Raw genomic sequence first — 27,828 nt, 5'->3', positions numbered from 1 at the left:
AGCCCGTGCTCCGCAACAAAAGAAGCCACCGCAATGAGAAGCCCGCGCATCGCAGTGAAGAGTAGGCCCCGCTTGCCGCAACTAGAGAAAGCCCGTGCGCAGCAACGAAGACCCAACGCAGCCAAAAATAAAATAAATAAATACATAAAATTAAAACAAAAATTATCTAAAGAGTAATATTTGGTTCATAAAACCAAATTATAGTATATGAGCAAATGTCAGCTGGACTTAAAACATCATGATATTTATTTGATCTTACATTGTAAAATGCTGTTTGGCACGCTGTTTGGCACACTGTTTTGTAAAAATGAAGTTGAATGATTACCTCCTTTAAAAATTTAATAGTATCTCTCAAAATAATTGCTGCTATCTCAAGTTTAAAAATCGCCACTCTAATAGCCAATATTTTATAATAACTATAAATGGAATATAACCTTTAAAAATCGTGAATCACTATGTTGTACACTTGCAACGTATAATAATATTGTACATCAATTATATCTCAATTAAAAAAAAAAGAAACACATAATAAACAGAGGCCTAAAAACAAAACAAAAACCACTGCTCTAGGTTTTTACCTGCTCCTCAAATGAAATGACTCTAGGCTGGATCTTTTCCAAGGTGAAATGATAGATTTCTTTGGCTGTGCTATCAGGTAGGTTAGGGAGATGTGTGCAGAAATCAGTCAGCAACTGGCGAGAGATCACGAGGCTGACATTCTCATTTACCACTTGTTAAAAAAAGTAAGGGATAAGAAAACATGAGTAATTTATGTTTTCATTAAGCAATCAATTTTCACCTAAAATTAATACTAAAAATAATATATACCAGTGTACTCTTCAAAGCATTATTTAGGGATCTCCACACCCCTGTGACCTTATATTATAGAACCAGTTTTCCTTATGCTGAATTATCTGATCACATAACAACTACAACAAAACAGTAAAAATACCACAACTTTTCTAAGAAACAGAAATGGCTGGGAAAAAGTTTTAACAGTTGAGAATTTTAAGTCATTCTTTTCTCTTCTTTATTTTTCTACAAAGTGAAGGCACAGAAACACTTAATATTTTTATTTATGTTCTTATATTCTACCTAGCTACAAAAAAAGAGTTAAAGAAGAAACAGTGAAATAATTTTCATGAAGTTTAAATAAAGCGAGTAGTGACAGTTACTGCCACTTGTACTTTCCTGATAAAAACAACAAATAAGAACTTAGGTCAGCACTAGATGCATAGACATATTTTATGACACTGTTTATAAACATTTATGAGGTATTATTATATATGATTAAGGATGAAAACTCTGGAGCCACACTGCTTCCAAATCCTCCTGATTACATGCCCTCAGGCAAGAGACAACTTCTCTGTGCTTCTCTTTCCTCTTCTGTAAAATGTGGATAAGGTTGCTGTGAAGCTTAAATGCAATATACATAAAGTGCTTTAAACAATACCTGGCACATAGCACTCAGCAAATGTTAGTTATTATTATCACTATTATTACATTTTAAAAAGATGCATCATGCTTGTGAACCACTCCTTAGATAAATTAAGTTTAAATCAGTAGTTACTGGGGAAATAAATGACAGTTCAAAGCTATTCAGTTGATGCAAATGATTTTAACAGTAGACTGCTTTTTTTTTTTTTTTTTTTTTATGCGGTACGCGGGCCTCTCACTGTTGTGGCCTCTCCCGTTGCAGAGCACAGGCTCCGGACGCACAGGCTCAGCGGCCATGGCTCACGGGCCCAGCTGATCTGTGGCATGTGGGATCTTCCCAGACCGGGGCACGAACCTGTGTCCCCTGCATCGGCAGGCGGACTCTCAACCACTGCGCCACCAGGGAAGCCCAACTGCTTTTTTTTTTTTGGTGGTTCATTGGATTCAAAGTTTATATAAAGATCAAAATTTATAAAAAGCACTACTCTTTTGCTACTAACTGCAACGGTCTTAAAAAAAAGCCACTAAAAGAGTTTTTCTGAAACCATTGCCAGTTTGTCTCACATTGCAGGCCCCAATTTTTTGAGGCAGTAACTGACAGGCCTTGTAACTAATCAGTTTATAGTATATTAATTGGAATTGGATGATACTGGATGTGACTGAGAACAGTTTCATTACAAGTGCCATTAGGTACCTATAACTGTTAGAAATTACTATACAAACTAGGACTTCTCAGGGAAATATAAGTAAATAAGAACTATAAGTAAGAAAACTTAGTTTCTAGTCTGGGCTCTGTCACTGACTAACTGAATGTCCTTGGGGGAAAAAGTCACTTAATCCTGAGACTCATTTTATAATATATTATATAGGGCTATCTATACCTGCATTGTTAGTCACAAGGTTATGAAAAGGAACCTGTGTGATGGATAATGTGTATGAAAGCACACTGTAAACTGTAAAGCACTATCAAGTATCATTAATATTGTGAACTCAGGATAAATTCCAGCCTGAATTTTGAGTAATTTTCCAGATAACTGGATATGTTAGAAGTCAGGGAATGGGGAAGAGTGTCTTAAAGAATGGAAATTTCTAGTTCCCATTCAAAAGAAATGTTCTTAACATTAACAACAGCTAACACTTATCTAGTACTTATCATGTGCCAGGTACTATTCTAAGCACTCCATTATGGATATTAACTCATTTAATCTCCCAACAATTCTACAGGGTAGGTATCATATCCCCATTTTATAGACAAGGAAAAGGAGGCACAAAGAGGTTATATTACCTACCCAAGATCACATAGCTAATAAAATAGCAGACCAGGATTTGAATCCAGACTATTCTTTTTTATCATTTGCTATATTGTCTCTCCATCAGTTGCTTTATCAATAACTATACAAAACCTTAATTGTAAATGTAACAATGGCTTCACATTGAAAAACAATTGAAAAACAATCAAATATCAAGTTGTAAGTAGTTTAAATTCTAAAATCAATCAAGCTCAATGCATATTTAATTTAATCTCAATGTAAATTATACTGACAATCTGATATAAAACAAGGCTTGAGCAAGCTTTTAAGTCCTAACTCAGTAATACAAGGCAAACACAGAATTTTCATTCCACTTACTTGCTTCCACAAAAGCTTTCAAAGCTTCTAGCTGTTCTGCCCCAGATAACTGAATGGCTTTTTCCAATATCTGACGATACCTAAAACAATACCAAAAAGAAAAAGTGTTTAGAAGGCATTGTATAGTCTAATGCTAACTTTGATGTTTGTTCATTTCTATTTACCCTGGTTTCTTTCATAGTGCTCTAGTTTGTGGTTTTCTTCATAGTACACTACAGATTTTTTTTTTAAGTTTCTAGTTCATCACAAGAAACACTAAATCTGTAATTCAAAGTGCTACTTCTTCTAGTTTTCTTTACAGTATATCACCATTTTTTAAGTTTTCATGTCTATCACAAAAAGAGTAAGTCTAAGTTAATGGATCTAAGGTGCTACTTTTTCTTTCAAGTTTTAGTTTTGAATTTGAAACGTCAATTTTCTTTCAAGTGCCTCAAAAGATAAGCTATATTTCCTTCACTAAAGTACACACAAGAACATTACTTGAGGTGGCCCAGAACCTTTTCCTTATGAACCTAATGAATCTAGGGTTACCAACAATAGGATAATGTTGACTATGCAATGAAGCCAAATATTAGAGATTAAATGTCTTAGTGTGTACAAAATACATTCCACCAAGCCAAATGTCCTGACAGAACATCCTTCAGTGCCTATTAGTTCTTTATTTGCATTCAGTTCCAATAACTATTCTGCCTAGTATTCATGATCACACAAAATTCAAATCAGCATTCTACAAATGATGGGTAAATGTTGAAAACAAGAACACTAACAATTATTAGGCAATGGTAAGTTCCTTCCTAAACTGTAAACTCCATGAGGACAGGGATTTTTGTTTTGTTTACTGCTATATATACAATGCCTAGAAGGGTACTTGGCACATCATAAGGACTCAAAGATACAGCAGTATTAGTAACATTTTATTTCTTAAATTGAGAGGTTGGTACATTGGTATTATACTATTCTTTATCCCTTTTGTTTGTCTCAATCATATTTATTAAAAGTATTAGTTAATGCATTTTACAAACCCAGCTGCAATTATTCAGAGCATTATCCAGAATATAGTCAAGAAATAAAAATATACAAATAAGGCCCAAACTCATTCAAATTTATGACTTGTATTTGTAGGGCACACCCTCAAGCTACAATTCAGCACTTACTGATTCTCAGCTCATACAATATTCTCACAGCCTTGGTGATACGATTTCTCAAAACAGCAGTGAATCAAACTGGCTTTGTAAGAAAGCAGGTATACTGACAGAAAAGATAGCTAACTCCAAAAGAAGAGACAAACAATTCCAAGAAAGCAAGGAAATATTATCAAGCTTTAAAATAAAAAATTGTCATTTTAAAAATTGCTACATTTGAGGGATGAAATACAGTTATCTAAAAATTTATTTACATTGAATATCTCATTCTCGGGAGTTTCCCAGTGGCCTAGTGGTTAGGATTCGGCGCTTTCGCTGCCGTGGCCTGGGTTCAATCCCTGGTTAGGAAACTGAGATCCCACAAACTGTGCAGCACAGCCAAAAAACAAACAAACAAACAAAACTCATTCTCTCTCTCTACATATATACATATATACACACACATATACACATGTATTTTCCATATCTATATTTATACATTTACTTTATTGCCCTGGGCATGGTTCTAGTTAATGCATTCAATGGTTTATTATTTCTTTTTTAGATTGGCTTGTTTTTCATAATCAATTAAATGAAGACTATGGCTAAACCCTCTTACTCTTAAATCCCAGTTATTTTATACTAACAATATTGTATTCAAAGATGACAATGTCTCACTCATAAAAATTTGCTAATAATGTAAGTTTTAATATATAGTTTCATAACTTATCAATCAACTAATCTGTATTGAGAACACCAAAAAAAACCCAATCTAAATCAATGGAAAAGATGGAAAAGTGACTGATGTGGAGAACATGACAAATACCAAATATTTTTTCATTAAAAAATATTATGGAGGAAAAGAAAATTAAGGCACTTTGCATCTGTCCTATCCATTCATCATCAACAAATGTTTATCGAGCATCTATTATGTATGTGAACTAAAGTTCAGTATGTCAATTTCTGATTTCTTGGCACTTGAAAGGAATCTGGAGGTAAATAAAACATATACACATGAAACTGTACCACAGTCACTATCCATGCTCAAAATGAGTGTAACAGGTATGTATTCACAGATCTTTCATTTACAGTAATGGTGAAATAGATATTGGACCAATCCTGCCTCCAAAACAACATAAAAAGTTGAAAGAAATGAAAAAAAAATTTAATAGCATAAAATCCTAACAAGAAAGAGTAAAGAGAAGAGACTAAGAGTGCAAAGACGTGAACCATAGCTTCTGCCTGAAAGCATTTGCTGACTGTGGAAAGAGAGCTGAGAGGCAGAGAGGCACTTCTGCTGGGGAGAAGTGGGCTTGGCTCTGGGGTGTTCTGCCATCTGCTGGAAACGCTGAAAGGCAAGTTGCAATTTCCGGCTGACTGATAAAACTAGAACAGGAATCTAAGGTGTTTTACCTGCCAAAGGAGGAAACACTAGCACTTTGGAAGTATGGTTACAAATTCTATTCCAAGGATCATCTAGTAAGAAGACCAATAAATTTGGAAGCCTTGGTCCTAGACTGCTAACCCTGTCAGGTGTCCAGCAGAAGGAAATGAAAATCCTCCCTGAAAGGTAACATCATAGACCTCCAGTTGTTTCTAAAAATACATTTAAAAATAATTTGCCCAACAACAAACATTACAATGCATACGACAATATTAGCTGGAATCAACAAAAACAACAGTCAATAGCAACAAACAGGGACTCCAGATACTGGAGTTACCAGAAAGACTGAAATACACTTATGTTTATCAAGTTTATAGAGACAAAGCCAGGCTTTTAAAAAGTTTCAGAAGAAACTAGGAACCATAAATAGTGTCATTTGAAAAAAGAATCACCAAAAGCTATAGAACTAAAAAATAATATTACCAAAACTTGAAATTCGGTGTAGTTCTTAACAGCAGACTAGACACATTTGACGAACTGACAAACTAGAAAGTAGAAGAACTTATCCAGAATAAAGCCTTGAAATGGAAAGTACAGAAGACAGAGTAAGGGGCACAGAGGTCACAGTAACAAGGCCTAACAAGGGGTTCACCCGGGGCCTAGAGGAGAAAATAGAACGGGACAGAGGCAACATTTAAAGAGAGAGAGGGCTTCCCTGGTGGCGCAGTGGTTGAGAGTCCGCCTGCCAATGCAGGGGACACGGGTTCGTGCTCCGGTCCGGGAAAACCCCACATGCCGCGGAGCGGCTGGGCCCGTGAGCCATGGCCGCTGAGCCTGCGCGTCCGGAGCCTGTGCTCCGCAACGGGAGAGGCCACAACAGTGAGAGGCCCGCGTACCGCAAAAAATAATGATAATAATAAAATAAAATAAAGAGAGAGCTGAAAAACCTCTCAGAACAATGAATGATCCAATCCATTGATTCAAGAAACACAATGAAGCTTAACCAGGATAATGCGGTAGAGCAGTGGTTCCCAACCTTTTTGGCACCAGGGATGGGTTTCGTGGAAGACAATTTTTCCATGGAAGGGGTGTGCTGGGGTGTGGCGGTGGTTTAGGCGGTAACACGAGCAACAGGGCGCGATGGGGGGCGGCAGATGAAGCTTCGCCCGCAGCTCACCTCCTGCTCTCTTCTGCGGTCCGGTTCCTAACAGGCCTCGGACCATTAGCGGTCCAACGCCCGGGGAGCTGGGGACCCATGCGGTAAAGCACTCACAAAAATTGCCCACATTTCTTTTACTCTCTGTATCTATGCCCCTTTGCAATGTGACTTCGTAACTCTTCACATCAAGAGGTAGAGTTTATCTCCCTACCCTTTCATCTGGGCTTGTTTTGACCAATAGAAGGCAACAGAAAAAGAAGTAAAGTGCCCGTTCCAAGCCTGGACTTTGAGAGAATTTGTCTTTACCTGCTGGAACGCGGCTTTGCCACATGAATGGGTCCAGGCCGACCTATTGGATGATGAGGTATGTAGCCCAGTCACCTGCCACCGCCCCAGCCAACAGAGAAGCAGAGCTGCCTACCTGACCTGACTGCCTACATGTAGCTGACTACAGGTGCACCTGGAGCCCCTGTGGAACCAAGACCACGTGGAATAGGGAAGAATCAACCAGCTGGGCCCAGCCCAAAGTACCAAACAACAGAACTATGAGCTAAATAAATGATTGTTGTTTTAAGCCGTGAAGTTCTGGGGTGGTTTATTTCACAGCAGAAGCTAATTGACATAAGTAAAATCAAATCCACAGACACATCATAATGAAGTTGCAGAATATTAAAGACAAAATCTTACAGCTAAGTGCTAATATAATTTTTTAGAAGACAGAAATAATTTCCTAATGAGGTTGATCTTTTTTTTTTTAACATCTTTATTGGAGTATAATTGCTTTACAATGTTGTGTTAGTTTCTGCTGTATAACAAAGTGAATCAGCTATACGCATACCTATATCTCCATATCCCTCCCTCTTACATCTCACTTCCACCCTCCCTATCCCACCCCTCTAGGTGGTCACAAAGCACCGAGCTGATCTCCCTGTGCTATGCAGCTGCTTCCCACTAGCTATCTATTTTACATTTGGTAGAGTATATATGTCAATGTTACTCTCTCACTTCATCCCAGCTTACCCTTCCCCCTCCCCCTGTCCTCAAGTCCATTCTCTATGCCTGTGTCTTTATTTCTGTCCTGCCACTAGGTTCATGAGAACCATTTTTTTTTTTTTAAGATTCAATATATATGCGTTAGCATATGGTATTTGTTTTTCTCTTTCTGACTTGCTTCATTCTGTATGACAGACTCCACGTTCATCCACCAACGAGGTTGATCTTTAAGCAGTCTAAATATTTGGACTTAGTTACTGTTAAATGGGAAAGAGTAGGAGAAGACAGAAATTCTAGGCAAAAAAAATTTGTCTGAAATGCAGTCCAGTTTGCTGAAAGTAATATAAAACCAAAAGGTAGGTAGGTGTTTCGAGTTAAGGGCTCTGAGCCAAGCAGACAGACTGTATTCTGGCTTTGTCACTAGCTATGTGACCCCAGAGCAAAGGGTTTCACCTCTGTTTTCTCACATGTAATGTAAATACTATCACCTACTGTTTAAGATTTAAAAATGTAAGTAAAGTTGTGCTTGGCATATGGTAAACACTAGATTTTAGGGAACTCCACTCTTCAGATGGGAACCGCTGAAACTTGTGTGTGGGAATAACAGAAAACCAGAGAATCTGCGTTAGAAGGGGACTTTGAGGTCTGACCTCTGCTTCGTGTGTGTGTGTGTGTGTGTGTGTGTGTGTGTGCGTGTATCCTCTATTTTTTGACAATTCTATTCCACTGTATTACTAGAAAGCTGTGATCCAAAGTCTACCTCTGTGAGGTAGAAAAGTCTATTTTCTTTTCTGCAAAACAGCTTTTTTAATAGTCAAGGGCAGCTAAAAGGTCTCCCTTTCTCTCCTTTCTCCAGATTGACAGCTTTTTGTAAAATGAAGCATTTAGATTTCAAAGGCCTGATATTTTCCTCTGAATACCCTCCATACCACAGAACTGGGAAGGAAAAAAAAAAAAAAAAGGTCATATTTATATAGGATTGACTCAACAAAGACCTATAATCCATGACCTCAAACCTGCCCTCAAAGAGATAACATTCTAGTTGGAAAAGCAAGAAGTAAAAAGACAGAACAAGTAAGTGCTATCATAGAGGTAAACATAGGATGCCACTGGGCATGGGAAGAGCAACTAACCAGGTCCTCCATGTGTTGATGGTTGTTCAGAGAAGGTTTTTTGGAAGAAATAACATCTGAACTGAATTTTGAAGAATCACACAGGTTTTAGCCAAGTGAATAAGATAAGCTATCACAACAAATGCTCCCTCTCTCAAGGCTTTTCGCTTCTTCTAAAACTTTATATGAGATAACGAACACAATGATAATATGTACAAAAGCAGTCTATATAATTTGCAAAAATGCTTCTCATGTGATAATTTCTTACATCAATTTCAGACTGTTGTGTTATTTCATAGTTATGGGAAAGCATTTCTAATTGAAGTTTTGACAAGAAAAGCAGTGTAGTCTGATGGGTTAAAAATGAGCTTTTTAGAGTAGACAAACCTGGTTTCAAATATATGCTCTGCACCTTTCCAGCTATTCATTGAGTCAAACAATATTTATTGAATAACTACTGTTATAAATATTCTGCAAATTGCTGGTAACACACAGTATCAGTATTTTAAAAAGGAATTTACTCCATTACTTCTTAATATGGAATCCTTTGTTACTCAGCTCCTAACATAAAGCCTAAAACCACTGATATATTCCAAGAGTATTTCTCTCATAAAGCATGTAGCTGGCAGAACTGTTTTCTTATGAAAATAAATATACGACACGTTCTTGCCCAGATATGTACCCACAGGCAAGGCCAAGACTTTCCTCAGGAAGCACTGGCTATCAGTTATCAAGCACATTATTTTATTTAATCTTCATAATAATCCTGTGTACTAGATTGTTACAGTAATGGTATCTAGTGTAACTTGGCCACTCTTTCCATAAAGAGGTAGACTCCATTTCCCCTCCCCTTGAATCTGGCCTGGTCATGTGACTTACTTTGACCAGTATTTGAGAACTGATGCTGTGAGACTTCCAAGGGTAGCTTTAAGAGACCTCGCAGCTTCCACTCTCACCCTCTTGGAACACTCCCAAGGCCCTGTAAGGAATCCTCAGCTAAACTACTGAATGAGAGGCAGTGTGGAGAGAGACCCAGCCAACAGCTAGATGTGTATGTGAGTCCATTTTAGCCCCACCAACCCCAGCTGAGCTGCCAGTTGACTGCACTTGTATGAGTGGGCCCGGACAAGACCAGCAAAATAGCTCAGTAGACCCAAAGCATATTGAGAAATTATAGTTGTTTTACACCACTAAGTTTCTGATTTGTTTACAGAGCAGTAAATAACTAAAGCACCCAATAAGGTGGATACTATTGTTTATCTGCAATTCAGAGCGGAGGAAGTAAATGCTTAGCTTAATAAGTTTCAGAATCCTGCAAATACATGAAAACTTTATCTCTTCTGATAACTAATAAACTTTTTTTTTTTTTCTGTACGCGGGTCTCACTGTTGTGGCCTCTCCCGTTGCAGAGCACAGGCTCCGGACGCGCAGGCGCAGTGGCCATGGCTCACGGGCCCAGCAGCTCCGCGGCATGTGGGATCCTCCTGGACCGGGGCACGAACCCGTGTCCCCTGCATCGGCAGGCGGACTCTCAACCACTGCGCCACTAGGGAAGCCCTAATGCACTTATTTTTTTCACCAAAACAAAAAGGAGAGCAGGCATGGAAAAAAAATATAAGCTAGTTTTACTTTCATCCAAATCTATTAAAATTACATGCAAAACGGATTGAGCTATGAGACATATTCAACTTATTTCCAACCCAGGGATTATTACGTCCATACGTACTTACTAACTGCTTAATAATAATAGTAACAACGACAATCCTATGGCTGTTTCTAAGTGTCAGGTACTGTTCTAAGTGATGTAAGTGTGATATAAGCGCATATACACACACATACTCATTTTGTCCTCAGACAGGATATATATGATCATCCCATTTTCCTGAGAGGGAAATTGCCCCACAAAGTAGTTAAGCCCAAGATACACAGCTAAATTTCCCACTGATAAAGCAGATTACATTTACCACCAGACAAAAACATAAAACAAAGTCAAGGTTTCAGCGGCCAGGTTAGAGCAGTCGTATCCTATTGAATGGATCAAAGTGATCTCAGCCGTCGGGATATAAATTGGATCAACTTGAGAAGCACACTTTAAACAGAATGCATGTTCATTACAAAAAAAACAAAAAAACAAAAAACAGTGCTGTGAAATCTACAAAGAGAAAACTGACATCTTTCTGTCTGTCTGTAACTAACACTGCTTGCAGGGTAGGCACATATCACAAATTTTAAGTTGGAGTGCACCTAAGCCTTCCACATAAATTCCGACCAAATTCCTAAACAATCCAGATCCCTGCAAACATCACTACGCTAGACATCCCGACCCATGTTATGGTGACATGCCGCCTACGTGCCCTTCTTCAGAGTTGGTGGCGGGGAGAGAGTACCCAAAACACAACCCACAGAAGATGGTTCAAGTGGCTCTGAACGACATGATAGCGGCCATACCTCCTCAGCCCCCTCAGCCTCAAGAAGCCATCTCCCCAGAAAACTCTACACCAAGGTCCCAGAATATAAATTTCCCTTCAACCAAAACGAAAAAAGGGGGGAGCAGGGGCAAAGAGAGGCCAGGATTCAGTGTGAGAGGCCGGCAGGCGATGGGAAGGGGCACCAGGGAAGGCTTAGAAGGCCATGGAAGCAGTCCTCCCACAAACCGCGCTTCTAGAATCTTAAGATACTGGAAAGGATGCCATCAGGGACTGCAAACGTTGACAGTCACCCCAGATCTACGGTCCTGAGGGCTCCTTACACAAGGTCCCTTCCAGTTTTCTGCTGCTCCCAACATTTGCCTACACAACCGACCTCAGGCCCGCCCCCTTGGTCATCAGGCCCGCTCCTAGCCTCACATCCGAAAGCCGCCGTCAATCCAAGGAGAACAAGTCTCTGGCTTTACTCTCCACCTCCCAGGCCCCTGGGAAATACTCACTTGCCCGCCAGATCTTTATGAGAGCCGCTCGAATTCATGAGCTGGGCCAAATCCTGTCGCACGGCTGCCGCCATCTTTCTCCCAGCTCAGCGAAGGCTGCGAGGCCTCTCACGGCCAAAAGAAAACGAGTGTAGGCCTCCAGAGTGCGGCTAGAGGGAACCCGAGATGCCACAGAGTAGCGCCTGTGTCGGCCAGACCGCCGAGAGTGGGAGCCTGCGTTAGGCCCGCCCCCAGGGTTGAGTGACGCGAAGCTCCACTCCTCAAGTCCGAGGCCGGCCCGGGCTTCTCTCACAGGCTCAGGCTCGCACGCTCCCACTTCGGATTGGCGGATGAACTCCAAGAGGCTGTGTCGCTTGTGCAACCCCAACAAATGCCCGATACGCAAAACTACCGGATTTTCATCAAGTTCCGTGTCTCACGTCTGTGGTTTACCGTTCCTTGTTCTTTAAGGCAGCCCTTAACTACCCGTGGTAAAGAACGAGTTGTTTTTGGTTACAATTCACCACAGGCCGGTACTTTTTGTAAAGTACAATAAAAAAGGTCCCCATTCCCCTTCCCACTCTGCCCCCTTTATATAGGTTGATCATACCTCCCAGTTTGTCCAGGACAGTGCCATTTTCCATCTGTTGTTCTGGAGTAATTATTAATAACATGCCCTTTCACTCTACCAGCTGTTCCATTTGGATGACAAATTATATGATCACCTTACCTTGATATGTAATTATATTCATTACTTATGTATCCTTGTAGAATTTGTCTGCAATTTTTTTGTCCTTTCTAGCTTTTGCAAAAGATAGCACATTCTGCTCTTGATTTTTTTCTCTTCTTGAAGATTTTACCATGTAAGTCCAGAGAGCTTCCTCATTTTCTAGAGCTGGAGAGTATTCCATATAATGAAGGGATGCCATGGTTCATTTAATCCGTATAGCTAGACACTTAAGTTGTTTTTAATCAATCAACCAATGCTGCAATGAATAACCTTGTATGTACATCATTTTATATGTGTACAGGTAGAATACATTCAAGAAGAGAGTCAAAGCTTAGCTGTACTTACAATCTTGAAAGATATTACCAAATTGCACTTTATAGGAATGAGACCATTACAAGCAGCAATACATAGGAGTGCAAATTTCTATAGCCTTGCCTACAAAGGATGTTAAACTTTTGAATTTTTGCCACTTTACATGTGAAAAGAAGCATGTTCCCTCTTTTGGGAAGGGGAAAGAAAAGAAGACCAGAACAGGGAAATCCTTTGAGAAAGTAATGTGGTGATTACCCACATCAATTCAGATCTCACTCCATTGTTAAGAACTTAGTCAAATCACCATGCCTGACACCAATGAGACTGGAAACTTAGTTTCCTTTTCCCGGGAAAAAGGAAAGGATGGTTTTGGAGGGACAGTAGGCAGTCTTTACTGCCATCTGTCCCTCTGACCATAATATCTGTGTGTATCCTTCTTGTAATAGAACACTCATCTCTAAAGAAGAGTGTTCAATTTCCCAATTCAGTTTCTCTAGCAGCTTAAAATCCAGGATGTCTGATGATGCACAACCCTCTCCATCAGGTTGGGATGAAACTTTTCATGGCACCGACACATATACACTGTAAAACAAATTATCTGCCTCATGCACAAACATGTAACACAAAACAATAGTGGAGCAAGAACAGGAGGAACAGCAGTTACACAGTTACAATCCAGAAAAAGTAAGAGTGGGAAACACAGCAGTTACTTGTCCACAGCAATGGTAGAATCCTGGGCGGGAATTATGAACACCCACTACCCTGGTTAGACCCTAGTAGTGCATTTTGAGAGGATCATTGCATTGTTCATTGTATTCTGTGAGCCTGAGCTTTGCCCTCTGAATACAAGTTAACTGGATGTTGGAGAGTAGTCCCTCTTTAGGGAAATGTTTTAGAGCTTGAACAATTGAGGGCATTTGTAGGCCAGGTTTATCAGTGTTTTTTTTTTTAACATAATTTCACTGAATAGTCAGTAAACTCTGTTCGCTTATAGACAGTTTCAGGGGCCAATAATCACACCCAAAGTTTTTTCTAGAAGTAGTCATTAAATATGCCCTATTTCCTGACTTCCACATGCAGCCCATTCTTAACATCTTAATCATGGCATCCTTGAAATAACCTGAAACAATAAGATTAGGTGAAAAGAGGACTCTATTAGTTTGATTTTTGCTTCAGCTTATCTTTCTATTCTGATGCTTTTTTATTTACTTGCATTTGCCAAAAAGTCATAATGGGCTCTGAGAGATCTTTAAGCCAAGTCTTCTCTTCTGTTATTTAAATTTATTTATTTATTTATTTATTTATTTATTTATTTATTTATGGCTGCGTTGGGTCTTTGTTGCTGCGCGCGGGCTTTCTCTAGTTGCAGCGAGCTGGGGCTACTCTTCGTTGTGATGCGCGGGCTTCCCATTACGGTGGCTTCTCGTTGCGGAGCACAGGCTCTAGGCACGTGGCCTTCAGTAGCTGTGGTGCGCAGGCTCAGTGGTTGTGGTGCACGGGCTTAGTTGATCTGTGGCATCTGGGATCTTCCCAGACCAGGGCTCAAACCTGTGTCCCCTGCATTGGCAGGTGGATTCTTAACCACTGCACCACCAGGGAAATCCCTCTTCTGTTATTTAGGTTTACACAAGCAGTTGGCTTTTTCAACTTAGTGAAGCTCCAGAATTTCTGGACATTCTGTTCCCTTTTTACCCTGACTTCAAACTTTACTTGTAATACCTTGCTAAAAGACAAAAAGAAGCAGCCACATACACAAACTGGCTCTTTCCAGATATCTCCACTAGAGCTACAAGCTAGGGAGGGAGGTTGTCTGCCTTTCTAGTTATTGTAGGCAACAATTTTACTAATTTTTTTTTACATGACAAGGCCTCCCCCTTCCAAACTCTTTATTACCCCTGCCCAAGTTCTAAGGGAATACTACATATTTTTAGGTTTTGCTCATAGCATTAAGAAAAACAAACCTGGATGGCACTGGAAGCTTATTCTCTCCCTCTCTCCAGTTGCTTAGCAGGAAAGTTACTAAGCACATCCGAGTTAAGGGAAGTGCACTGATGCTAGTTCTTTTTTACTAGGTAAAAACTTGGGTCCTAGCCCCAACATACTGAGTCAAAATTGTCATGTTAACAAAATACCTCTAGTAATTTTGCAGATTAAAGTTTGAGTAACAATGCTCTAGCAGATGTCACCACTGGTATATGAGCTCTTCCCATTAAATGCTTATTTAATAAGGCCATTTCTCTGGCCAGGGATCTCCCATTTTCACATAATCAACTAGATGATCTCTACCCTCTCACAATTTCCCTACAAATATGCAAAGGGAGACATCCTAACATCTTTTTCCTAGCACATCTTCCACTCTGCATCCCATGTGCCCAGCTCAAATATGCCTTGCTATAGAAGTAATAGAAAAAAAAAGTATAAGTGAGTGTATGTAGTGCTGTTTTCTGGGCACTAATCGCTTCTCTGAATTTGTTCCATATGTTGTTAGTGCTGTTATCAAAATTGTTCTATAGTCATCTTGTGTGTTTACCAGCCTAGTCCCTGAATCAGCCATTTCTCCAAGAAGCCCTTGTTCCTTTAGTTCCTTTTAGGAATGATAGTTACAGATAACAATCTGTGTGCTAGGGATGCTTACTGCTACTGTGTTGGTCATTGGGAACCTTTTCATAGGATGGATCTAGGATATATAGATATAGATATAGATATAGATCCTACATATATATACACACACATAATTAAAGATAAAATAACTCATGAGTTCATAGTGATACTTCCAATTCCAATTTAGGTGATTTTACTTAACCTCTTCTGTATTACATCTGTATCTCCTTAATTCCGCATCCAAAGTCCTGGTTCACAAGTACATAGAGGATTACAGAATCAGAAAATTCCATAATTATTCATTTAATTCATCCCACCTTATACACACAACAGTCTCAGAAAAAAAATACTAAAACTAACACCCTCAATACGATTGCTGAGAAGAGTTCAATCTTCTGCTAATCCTCTCCCATTTCCTTTCATTTTTCATAATTGTACTGTAACTATATGATACTGGCAAATACAGCCAGTACAAATGGTACTTTCTTCCTTTTAATCCTTATTTAGTCTTAGTTCTATAAATAATACATATTTAATGCTCACTGTCAGCTCTTATATTGATATCTCTCTAGTCATTTTGGTTGTCTGAAGGTAGTTCTTTAACAGGTTTCTCAGGAAGGGCTCATAGAAGGCATATTCTCAGTAACATCTTCTGCCTTTTATGTTTGAAAGTCAGTTTTGTTAGATATAATCAACCTTGGCTCACTTTTCTTGAGAATCTTGAATGTGGTACTCTATTTTCTTGGGGCATAAAGCATTGCTGAAAAATATCTCATGAGAGTCTAATTTTCTTTTCTTATAAATGACCTACTCTTTTTGCCTAGATGCCCCAAATTTATTTTCCTCTAACACCGAGTAATTTTACTAGACTATGTGTTGGTATTGGTCATTCTGGGTCAATATTCTCAGGTACACAGTGTGCTCTTTTAATATGTAGTTTTAATTTTTTTCAACAACATTGTCTTTCATTATAATCTCTTGTACCTGCTCTATTCCTTTGGTTTCTTTCTTCAGAAACTACTATTATCTATATGTTAAAACAGAAGATCTACCTATCTTTAGTATTAGTCACCCTTCCTCAAAATCTTTTTCTTCCTTTTTTCACATCATTTTTATTTTTAAAAATTTCCTCCTTTTCATTCTCTATTTCTCTTAAGGCATTATTTTTCCTTTTTATTTACTCCTGGTTTCCTTCTAGTCTAGTTTTCATTTTGAAAGTAATATTTTTACTTCTAATTTGTTCCTGAATTCCACCACTCATTCTGGGTATATCTGATTTTATTATGGTATCCTGTCATGTCCTATATCATATTCTTTTCTATTTAGTAATTACCTTCCCTTTTCTGACATTCACTATCAAACACTTTTTCTTTAATAATATATGAGAACAAGTTTTCAGCCATTTCCTTCCTTCTAGAAACTTTAGTTCCCTGTTACCTCTTTATTATACCTCAATAAATGAAACTTTTAGAATATTTTCTCTTCTATACCCTTCACTCCTAGTGGAGACTTTCAGAACCTATAGTATTTACTTCTGCTCCTTCTACCTCCACTTAATTCCTAGGTTTCGCTGAGAAAAGTTGGTACTTTCTTTCCATTTCACCAAGTTTTTTGTTTTCCTTTGCGGTATGTCTTTTCTATTTTAGGAATCCTTAATTTACCACTTGTGTTATAATTCCCACATTGTCATTATTCACTTACATTACTATATAATAAATTCAAGGTGAATTACTCACCACAAATTTCCTTTCTCTTCATCTTCCCTATCTTGATATGAGGTGTCTGCTCTGATTGTTTTATTGTTTGGTAGTATTTACTATTTTTTCTTTTCTTTTCTTTTCTTTCTTTTTTTTTTTTTTTTTGCTGCACCTGCATGGCTTGTGGGATCTTAGTTCCCTGACCAGGGATTGAACCCGCGCACTCTACTCGGCAGCAAAAGCACGGAGTCCTAACCATTGGACCGCCAGGGAATTTCCTGTTCGTATTTACTCTTAAGTAGTCACTCAGATGCTGTGCATGGCTAACAAACTTGTGAATCTCTGTACATTCACAAATATCTTTCTGTCATCCTGACAGTTAAATGGGATTTTGTCTGAGCTGCCGTCCTTTCCCCTCAGTGACCTGCAAATGTTTTTCCACAGTTTTCTAGCTTTCAGGATTTCAGATAAGTTCAGTGCCAGTGATTTCTCTCTCTCCCTCTCTCTCTTCCGCTTCCTCTTTTTTCCTTCCTTTCTCCCTCCCTCCTTCCCTCCCTCCCTCCTCCATCCTCTCTCTCCCTGTTTTTCCCTTTCTCTCTCTTTCTTTCTTCTCTTTGAGAGACTAAATATGCAAACAGGCAATGGCAAGACCATATATGAAAATAAAACTCTGACCCACAATCTGTAGCAACCAGTCCAAAAAATCAACTCAGTATCTGCAGCAACCCTTCTAGGATCCAAACAACAACTCCTGTAGCCATCAGCCCAAAACAGCCACTACCTGATCAATAACTACCAGATTCCCGAGTAAGTTAATTTCTAATTTAATTTCTAATTAACTTCTAATTTATGACTAACCAGAGAAGGACAAATATGCCCCCTTACATGGGATACCCCACTTCAAGCTAGGCTGATTACAATCCCCTCAGGTCCACAGCCTCCAATCAGGGAACATTTAAATTCCTTTTTTTCCACTATAAAGCTTTCTCTGCCTGCCTCTGACTTGCTGTCAAACACAAGTGATGGTGACCAATTCCCTTGCTATAGAAAGTTCTGAATAAATAGCTTTTACTTGTTGTCATCCGGTTGGTCTTCCTGTCTATTTCCAACTTTCTTCCTCCTTTTTCTCCCCTGCCCCTCCTCTCCCTCTTCTTCCCCTCCCCAACCTCCGTGTCCTCCCCATTGTTCTTCTTGTTTTTCCTATTCTTTTTGTAGGAAACTTGTTCTTTCCACCTGGAAGTTTTTAAGATCTTTTCTTTACAGGAATTTCCCTCAAATGTGCCTAGGTGTGTCTTTTTTCATTGATCTTACCTGAAATTCAGTGACCCCTTTTATCTGCAAATGCAAGTCTATCTTCAGGTCAGGGAAATTTTCTAGTATTATTTGTTTAATATTATCTTCCTTTTATCGTTTCCTTTGTTTCCTTCTGGAACTCCAACTAGTCATATATCAGGTCTCTTGGGTTTATCTTCAAAGTGACTTGCCTTTTTCATCATAATTTCTCTCTTTATATTTTGAGATATCTTTTCCACTTTTCAGGCCACTTAGCAAGATTCAGTTCTCCTTCAATATATCTTCAATGTTGTATTTTAAAAATCATGATTTTCATATGTCTACTTGTGTAAAAATGTTATAGCTGCTTTATTTATAATAGCCCCAAGTGAAAACAAAAAAAGTTGTCAGGAAGGTGGGTAGACAAAGTGTGATATATTCATTCAATAGAACACTACTCAGCATCAAAAAGAAAAACTACAGATACATGCAACAATGTGAATGAATCTCAAAAACAATATGTTGAGTGAAAGAAACCAGACGTTAAAAAAATACATGTAATAAGGTTCCATCTCATGAAGTTATGAATTAGAAAAAACTAATCTATGATGATAGAAAATCAGAAAGTGCTTGAGGAGGAGGAAATGGAGAAAGGTAGGAATTTACTGGGAAGTAGCAGGAAGTGGAGGTGATGGAAATGTGCCATATGTTGGTAGGCGTGTGGGTTACATGGGGTGTATGGATTTATCAAAGTTTATCAAAGTATACATTTATGATCTATGCATTTCACTGAGTGTAAAACCTTAATTTAAAAAGGGAACAAAATCATGCTTTTTGTTCCATAGTCTTGTGTGTATGTTTTGAATTTAGTCTTCTTGAATGCTTTTATTTATGTATTTTTTGTATTTATTTACAGTTAAGGTGTCTTCTGTCTTCTCTACTAGCTTCAAAGGCTAGTGCTCTTCCAGCCTCAGAGGAAGAGATGCTCGAACACAACTGTTATGCTTCCCCAAAGCTCCCTCTGGTATCAAGATGACCAACAGATCCTCTTAATAATAGTGTCCAGGTAGGTCTTATCCCTCCACTTGGAGGTCCATGCATCTTCACAGGCTACACTCTCTTCACTATCTAGTGTGTTCTGATCCTCTTACCTTGCTATCTCTAGATTCCCTGTAACCTGAGGCTTCATTTGTGCCATCTAGTGCCCACCATGTCTTTCTGCTTGTTCCCTTGTGTTCATATTTCAAGTGGGCTCATATAGTTGAAAGTGAGTGAAAGAGATGTGCTAGCTTGATTGACTTCTATAAACCACCCAGTACCCAGAACTATGTTCTTTGTATTAAGTAATCACTCAAAAAATACTTGTTAAATTGAGTAAAGAACATAGTTGGATAAATAGGAGACCTAGAAAATCCCAGCATCATTGAATGTGCTGGTGTTTCCATCTAAATCTCCCTTCTCTGGAGGTGGCACTAAAATCAAGGAGTATATAAATCCAAAGGCTGAGTAGGAACTAATGCGGGTAAGGTGGAGAAGATGATCCAAATCTGCCACCAACTGTGGCAACAACGAGAAGCAGATATTAAACTCGAGTCATAAAGCAAGAGTTCTGAGAGCTAGTAAGACAAATAGGAAGGGGTGGGTTAAGAGAGTAAGTAGAAGGACTATCCTGGGTAAAACCTGTGATAAGCACTGTGGTCCAACAATAGAGACCGTCTGACTCTCTTAATAAAATAACACCTGGAGGACTTCCAGCTTCTGCCTAGCTGGAGAGAGCTGCAAAAAAGCATTGCTCCCTCCACACAACAATAATCTAGGTAATCTATAAAATCATAATTTTTTATTAAGCCAATCAAAGATCTGAGGTCATAGGGCAACCCACTAACTTGAAATCTAAGGAAAGACAGGTGCTTCTAAACACAGATGAGATGCAGGCACTGTGTCATCTATGGCAGAGCATGGGAAGGAAGATGGGGCAGCCATACAAACAGGAAGGAAGAATTCTGCTAAATTTTTAAATAAATTGCTAAAGACTGAGTGTGGGCTGGCATGCTTGTAGAATACCATAGAAGCCACAGTCATAAAAGGAGTTCACAACTATTCACAGGCTCTTCTCCAGAGACCACTACTGGGAAGCCAGGACAAAGACTGGGGGCAGGGTGGTAGGTAAGGAAAAGACTCCTGGGTCCTTCAAGCCTAGAGGAGAGGAGTGGCTGCCATTGCAGGAAAGGCTGGAAGAAACCCAGATACTTCTCCCCCAAGGAACAAAAGACTTAAATTGATGGGAGAAGACAGCAAGCCCTGTTGTTCCCCAAGGGACCAGTAAAGACCCATTGCAGCTGGAAGAATAGGAAAAATGAAAAGAAAAGAAAAAAAAACCCCAAACCTCTAATCCCAGGGAAGAGACTGGAAACTGTCTACTCTTAGAGGTCATAATGCTCTGGGAGGGTCTGGATTACCCAGACCCAGGGACACAGAGCCTGCCTAAGAATGAAGTTGGAACAGGACCACAGAGACACTGTCTTCCTTCCCCATCACTACAACCATTTTAGTAAGCACCAAGTAACAAGCAGGTTACTGCTGGGAGAAAGGCATGAGCTTAGAGTGACCCCCTCTGAGTGGTAAGAGCATAGAAAGCCTAAAGCTGAAAGTGGAATATCAGCACTGAGAAAAAACTTTAGCAAACCCGCCCCAACTCTAAGCACAAAATAACTTTAGAGGAATTTGAAAATGATGATACACTGAAGGTAACCATAGGAACAATAAAACCCAAGCCCAGTTCATCTCCTGACTAGAATAACTAAACCTCTTACACTAACAGCTTAGCAGAAAAAGATGCATGCCCATTTTAAAACATAAATAATATTTATCTCCATCTCTCCTGTCTGCACACAAGGTCCAGCATCCAATCAGTAATTATGAGAAACACACATACACACACACTCACACACACTCACACAAACACACACCACTTTCAAGAGACAAAACAATCTAGAGATGTTGAAACTATCTGACAGGGAGTTTAAAATAATTATGATCAATATGTTAAAGTCTCTAATATAAAATGTAGGTAACATGAATGAACAGATGAAGAATGAACAGAGAGGTGGAAAGTAAAAGAAAATATAAAAAGGAAATGCTAGAAATAAAAAGACATGTCAACAAAGATGAAGAATGCCTTTAATGAGCTCATGAATAGACTCAACACAGCCCAAGGAAAGAATCAGGGAACTTGAAGACAGGTCAATAGAAAGAACCCAAATTAAGAATCAAAGAGTAAAAAGAATGTGTAGGTGGAAGAGTGTGGGGTGGGTAGAGCATCCAAGGACTGTGGGACAAAGCGATCCAAAGTATGTATAACTGGAATCCAAGAAGCAGAAGAGAGAAAGGATAAGGCAGAAGAAAAATTTGAAGAGATAACAGCTGAGAATTTTCCCAAAACTATGAAAGACATCAAACATATCAAACCGTACATCCGGAGAATCTCAGAGAGCTCCCCAAAGGATAAAACACTTATACACACACACACACACACACACACACACTCCTAGACACACAATATTCAAACTACTGAAAGCCAAAAATAAAGAGAAAAATCTTAAAGGTTTCTGGGGGGGGCACATTACATGCAGAGGAATTAAAACACAAATTATGTGATTCAGAAGACAATGGAGTGACATGCTGGTAACGTTAAGGAGTCTGGACTTTACATTTTAATGGTTTTCCCTTGAGGTGTACCTTCCCTTTGGGGATAATTCACTAAACACTATCATTCCCATAAAAGAGAAATGAAAAGCCACTGCTCCCCCATAACATTCTGACACCCACGTGGACACTGACTTTGCCTTTAATTTACCTCAGGAGTGGTGAATAATGGAACTATTCAGTAATGGTTAATAAGATCTTACTCAAGGCTTGGGGAGAGCAGAAGGAAATTACACATATGTGATATGGTGGACCTAACACTGGTATGGTGCTCAGGGAAGGTAGGCCTTTCTTCATCCCCCAAGGTATATCATGGTTGATCTAGGCAGGAGTCTGCAAACATTTTCTGTTACAAGCCAAATAGTATTTTAGATATCGTGGGCCACATATGGTCTCTTTGCTTCTCCTTCTCCTTCTCCTTCTTTTTGCATTTAAAAATGTAAAAGACACAAAAACATTCTTAGCTTGTAGGCCTAACAAAAACAGGCCATGGGCTGCATTCAGCCTGTGAGTCTTAATTTGCTGACCCCCACTCTAGGCCATTTATGGTAATTCCATTTCCTTTTGCAAGTGAATGGTTTAAGAAGACATATATGGTCCGGGTCTGACCAGTGCATCATGATAGGAAGTCTTCTGGGGGACTTACCTTGCAGATAAAAAGTGGTACATGGGAAGAAATACCCTTCCTCTGTGGCTGATATTTGTGTGTGGTGTGTATTATGTCTATGTATGGTACTAAGTGACAGCCACTGGAAGGCAAGCCTATGATCTAAGACAACACCCTGAGACTGGTGGTGTGGAAAGGAGGAATGAGCCAGGATCTTTGATAATATCTTTTCTCTGCTGAATTATCCTGGGAAAGCCTATTTCTATACTATTTATTTTATGAGCTGTGCAGACAGTTATGAAATATATAAGCTACTTTTACTTGCAGCTGAAAGCAGCCTAGTTAACTGTAGCTAGTAAGTTACAACTATGTAGCAGATAGCTTTGTGGGTAGCTTTGTGAGTTCACAGGTCCCAGGCCAGAGCCAACTCTAGAATTTTTACATTGGAAGAAAAAAGAATAGCAGTTTAACTGGAATAAGGAGGTTAATGCTGTATAGGCGTAGCAATTTACAAAGGACTGAAGAGTCATTTGTATTTGTTTTTAAAAGGGGTGTTTTCATGGAGATTGTAAAGTATTAAAGCATTCTGATCTCCTCCCTAAACACCTGTTTAGGCCGATGTGCAAGGTGTCTTCACATTTACCTCTTGTGCTGGTTTGGATCAATACTCCCAATTCTTTATTCCCTCTTTGTACTAGAATTTGTACTACATCTACACCCTATGCCATGTACCTTTGCAGTACCTCTCACTAGAGTACCAAGGAACACATATCCTCCATCTCATTGGTGCTGGGCTTGGCAGTAAGACTTGTTTTGGCCAATGAAACATAAGCAGAAGTGACAGTGTGCCAGTTGGTTGAGGGGGAGGGGTAGCCTTAAGAAGGATATCATGTTTCCACTCATTTTTTGTTGTGTTCCTGTGATCCACTAGAAGAGCATGCCCTAGGTAGCTAATGCCCTATCAGCTTGGGCCCAGAATTAAGATATATGGAATAGATGGGAACCCAACCAAAAGCCTGGGTTCCAACCTGGCCTACCTGAGCCCAGCCTAGATCAATTCATACAAATCATGACAAAAATAAATGCTTGTGGTTATAAGCCATGAAGAATTTTAAGATGTTTTACAATTAAAACAAAAAACAGAACATCAACGAAAAAACTCTACCTAGTTTTTAGTCCCTCTGGAGGCAGACTTTTCTTTCCCCGACTAGGTGGAAAGGTGGGCACATTCCTTCAAACACATTAAACTCTTCGTGTCCAAGTCCAAATAAGTAAGGCTGAGAGAAAGGAAGTACCTCCCTCTCTCCGTGTGAGCCCTTCTTGCAAGTTCCCATATGCTGTCTCAAGATGTGCCTCCTAGGATGACTGATACTGGCAATATCTACTTCTTCCAAGGGAAAACCCTGCTCTTAACCACAGGGATGGTTATACCCCTAGCAGGACAAGTACATCAGAACGTTACAGAGGAGCCCCTATTTCTATCCTTTTAATTAGAAAGACAAAAATGACTATTAAGGAGGCCAAGAAATCATAAAGCCAGAGGAAAAGTAAATGAATGCTGCCTGACACTAACAGATGATTTTAGTGGTTAATTTTATTTTTTTAGGTGGTTTGACATTATTAATCACATCCTGCACCATAAGTGAAAAAACTTGGAGTGTGTTCAAAGTGATACTGATCTACATTTCCTTATTCCAAACCCTTGGGTACCAATGTGTTTTGGAATTGAGGATATTTTGGATTTTAGATGGCACATGCACAAATTTTAAGAATTGTCATTTTTTTTTCTTTTAAAACCAACTTTAGGGACCTCCCTGTTGGCTCAGTGGTTAGGAGTCTGCCTGCCAATGCAGGGGCCACAGGTTCGATCCCTGATCCGGGAAGATCCTGCATGCTGCAGAGCAACTAAGCCCCTGTCCCACAACTACTGAGCCTGCGCTCTAGAGCCCGCGAGCTGCAACGACTGAGCCCGTGTGCCACAACTACTGAAGCCCACACTCCTAGAGCCCATGCTCTGCAACAAGAGAAGCCACCGCAATGAGAAGGCCGTGCACCACAACGAAGAGTAGCCCCCGCTCGCTGCAACTAAAGAAAGCCTGTGCTCAGCAACAAAGACCCAATGCAGCCAAAAAAACAAAAACAAAAACTTTGATGGCGTATAATTTACATACAATAAAACACATCCGTTTTAAGTGTACCCAATGAGTTTAGGCCATTGTATATACCCTTATTATTTTTTCAGGGTGGAATAATTTTTTTTAATTAATTTTTTAAATGTATATACCCTTATGTAACCAATACCACAATCAAGGTCAAAAACATTCCCATCACGAAAGTTAGGATCAAAAGAATGTGCGTAAATAATGTTAAATTAAATATATACACATTCTGGGAAGGGTACCTGCTGGGGAGCAAGCCTGAGTGGGAGATTACTTTGGCTATGTAAGGTACTTTTTTTGTTTGTTTGTTTTGCCATATTGATGTGTAACCTTTATCAAAATAAAAATGTTTAACTTGTAAAAAGAAAAAATTCCCATCACCTTGGAAAGCTCCTTCCAACCCCTTTAGCCTTTAACAAGCTCCATAGTGAAACACACTCATGTTTCTGCACTGACATATATTCACACTAAATGTTCTAGAGACTATTAATACCTTATGTCATATTGATTTTCCTATTGAATGAGTTTGTCATAAGCTTCCAGAAATTTTTCAGTTTTCAAAACATTTTGTATTTTAAAATTGTTGATAAGGGGTTATGGATCTTTTACAAAAGAGTTATGTGATGATGAAAAATAAATAAAGGTGATAATTACACTTGTATAGATTTATACATGATAGTTGCTTTACAGAGACATCCTGGATTTATGACAAATGAACTAAAGAGCAAAGGAACGTCTAAATAATCTTTTGGAAACTAATATATTTTAAGAAAATTTTATTAACTAGTGTGTACTTTGTATCTAGCAGTATATCTGGCACATAATAGGTGCCCCATAGTACATTTTGTTTTTTCTTCTATGCAACTCATACCTCTATACAATCTTTTTATTTTTTGTATTGATATCTTCTTCAGAAACTCTATTTAAAATCTCTAATTTTTTCTACTAGTTTTTGACTGTCACTTCCTATAGAACTGTGCTGTCCAATGCTGTAGTCATTGGCGACATGTGGCTATTTATTTTTAATTAATTTATTTTATTTTCTTTATTTTTGGCTGCGTTGGGTCTTCGTTGCGGTGCGCAGGCTTCTCACTGCGTTGGCTTCCTTGTTGCGGAGCACGGGCTCTAGGTGCGCGGGCTTCAGTAGTTGTGGCACACGGGCTCAGTAGTTGTAGCTTGCGGGCTCCAGAGCACAGGCTTCAGTAGTTGTGGCGCATGGGCTTTGTTGCTCTGCGGCATGTGGGATCTTCCCGGACCAGGGCTCCAACCCGTGTCCCCTGCGTTGGCAGGCGGATTCTTAACCACTGTGCTGCACCACCAGGGAAGCCCCGACATGTGGCTATTTAAATTTAAATTAATGACGATGAAATGAAATGAAAATTTCGTTCCTTATTCACACTAGCCACATTTCAGTTGCTTGACAGGCACAAGTGACTAGCGGCTACTATATCAGTGTGGATATAGAACAGTTCTACCATGGCGGAACATTCCATTGGATAGAGCTGCTCTGTCTTGTTTACCACTTTATTCCCAGTGTCTTGTCAGTGCTTAGGATTTGGTAGATGATCAACAAATACTTGCTGAATAAATGCTTTTAGTTCATCTAGGAAAGCTGTCATGCAAATATAAACAGATTCTGTTTTGTTTGAACAGCAGTGGTTCTTAGGGGCTAAAAATGCTCTCCTTGAAAAAGTAAAAAATTACATTATATTTTAGACTGTATTGTAGCTTAGATTATTATTAGTTTTCAGTCATGAGCTCTTACCATATACCAGGCACTATTCAAAATGCTTTACACATAGTACCTCATTAATCTTCACAACAACCTTATGATGATACTTTATTCCCAATTTACACATGAGGAAACAGAGGTTCAAGAGGAAAGTAACTTGCTTAGGTTCACACAGCTATTAAGTGGCAGGGCCAGAATTTGGATCCAGGCAGTCTGGCTCCAGAGGCCAAACAGTTAACCACAACACTGAGCTCTTTGTGATTATTTTTAATAAGGACAATTTTGTCTCTTCTTTCCACTATTTCAAGCTTTTTTTTTTAACGTTCTTATTTAATTGCATTTAGCTAGGACGCCCTGAAAAATGTTAAATAGCTACTATGGCCCTGCATCCTTGTGGGTCCCTGATTTTTTTAAAAAGAATATTCATTTATTTGGCTGCACCGGGTCTTATGCAGCAATCGGGGGCATGCGGGATCTAGTTCCCTGACCAGTGATCGAACCCAGGCCCCCTGCATTGGGAGGGCAGAGTCTTTACCGCAGAACCACCAGGTTAGGCCCTGGATCTGTGATTTTAACGAGAGTACTTCTGCCATTTTACTCTAATGTATGATATTACTGTCATTTTTTTTATAATTATCTTGACCCAATTAAGGAACTGTTCTTTAAGAAATTTTTAAAATTCAGAAATGGCTGTTGAATGTTATATGGTACATCTCTAGAGAATATCATTTGGCTTTTCTCCTTTACTTTAATAAATGTCATGAGTAGATTTCTTAATGTTAAACCACCATTCTTTGTTATGGTGTGAATTCTTTTTACTACCACGTTACTGGATTTTATGTCTTAATACTCAATTTTGTCTTTTTAACAAAGTCATAGTGAGAATAGAAGAATTTTCCTTTTTTTTTTTTTTGGTGCTCTTTGCCTTGGGTTTTGGTAACCGGTTTATGCTAGCCTTGTGGAATAAATTGAGAAATTTTCTCCTTCTGAAGGTGATTCTTTGTTTCCCTAGATTCCAGCCGGATTTGGGTACCCCATCTCACTCTCTTCTTCCTTCCAGAGGTGCCCCACAAGTACCACCCATCATTTAACCACTTTTTTTTTTTAACTGCCAAGGCCCTTTTCTTTTCTTTCTTTCTTCCTTTAATTTTTGGCCGGGTGGCTTGTGGGATCCTAGTTCCCCGAGTAGGGATGGAACCCAGGCCCCCTGGGGTGCAAGCATAGAGGCCTAACCACTGGACCACCAGGGAATTCCCACCACCAGGATGTTTTCT

General features: G+C 39.2%; 1 protein-coding gene across 2 annotated transcripts in view; it reads right to left on the bottom strand.

Moving 5' to 3' along the window:
- COPS4 (COP9 signalosome subunit 4) overlaps positions 1 to 12,045 on the bottom strand; it is a 36,885-nt gene extending 24,840 nt beyond the window's left edge. The window contains exons 1-3 of one of the 2 annotated variants that reach the window (XM_022599411.3): positions 11,761 to 12,045; positions 3,066 to 3,145; positions 579 to 730 (exon numbers count right to left, since the gene is read on the bottom strand). In XM_022599411.3, the coding sequence (XP_022455119.1) occupies positions 579 to 730; positions 3,066 to 3,145; positions 11,761 to 11,834 (306 nt within the window). In that variant the 5' untranslated portion in view covers positions 11,835 to 12,045. The remainder of the gene's footprint in view (positions 1 to 578; positions 731 to 3,065; positions 3,146 to 11,760) is intronic. The other variant, XM_022599410.3, reaches the window with a different exon arrangement.
- Positions 12,046 to 27,828: the final 15,783 nt, after the last annotated feature.

This window comes from Delphinapterus leucas, chromosome 5 (genome assembly GCF_059928025.1).
Source record: "Delphinapterus leucas isolate spDelLeu-1000000601 "Yukka" chromosome 5, BTC_Dleu_Yukka2, whole genome shotgun sequence".
NCBI classification, from domain to species: Eukaryota; Metazoa; Chordata; class Mammalia; order Artiodactyla; family Monodontidae; genus Delphinapterus; species Delphinapterus leucas.
The sequence above is the reverse complement of the archived record's forward strand: the minus strand, read 5'-3'. Positions and strand labels throughout refer to the sequence as shown.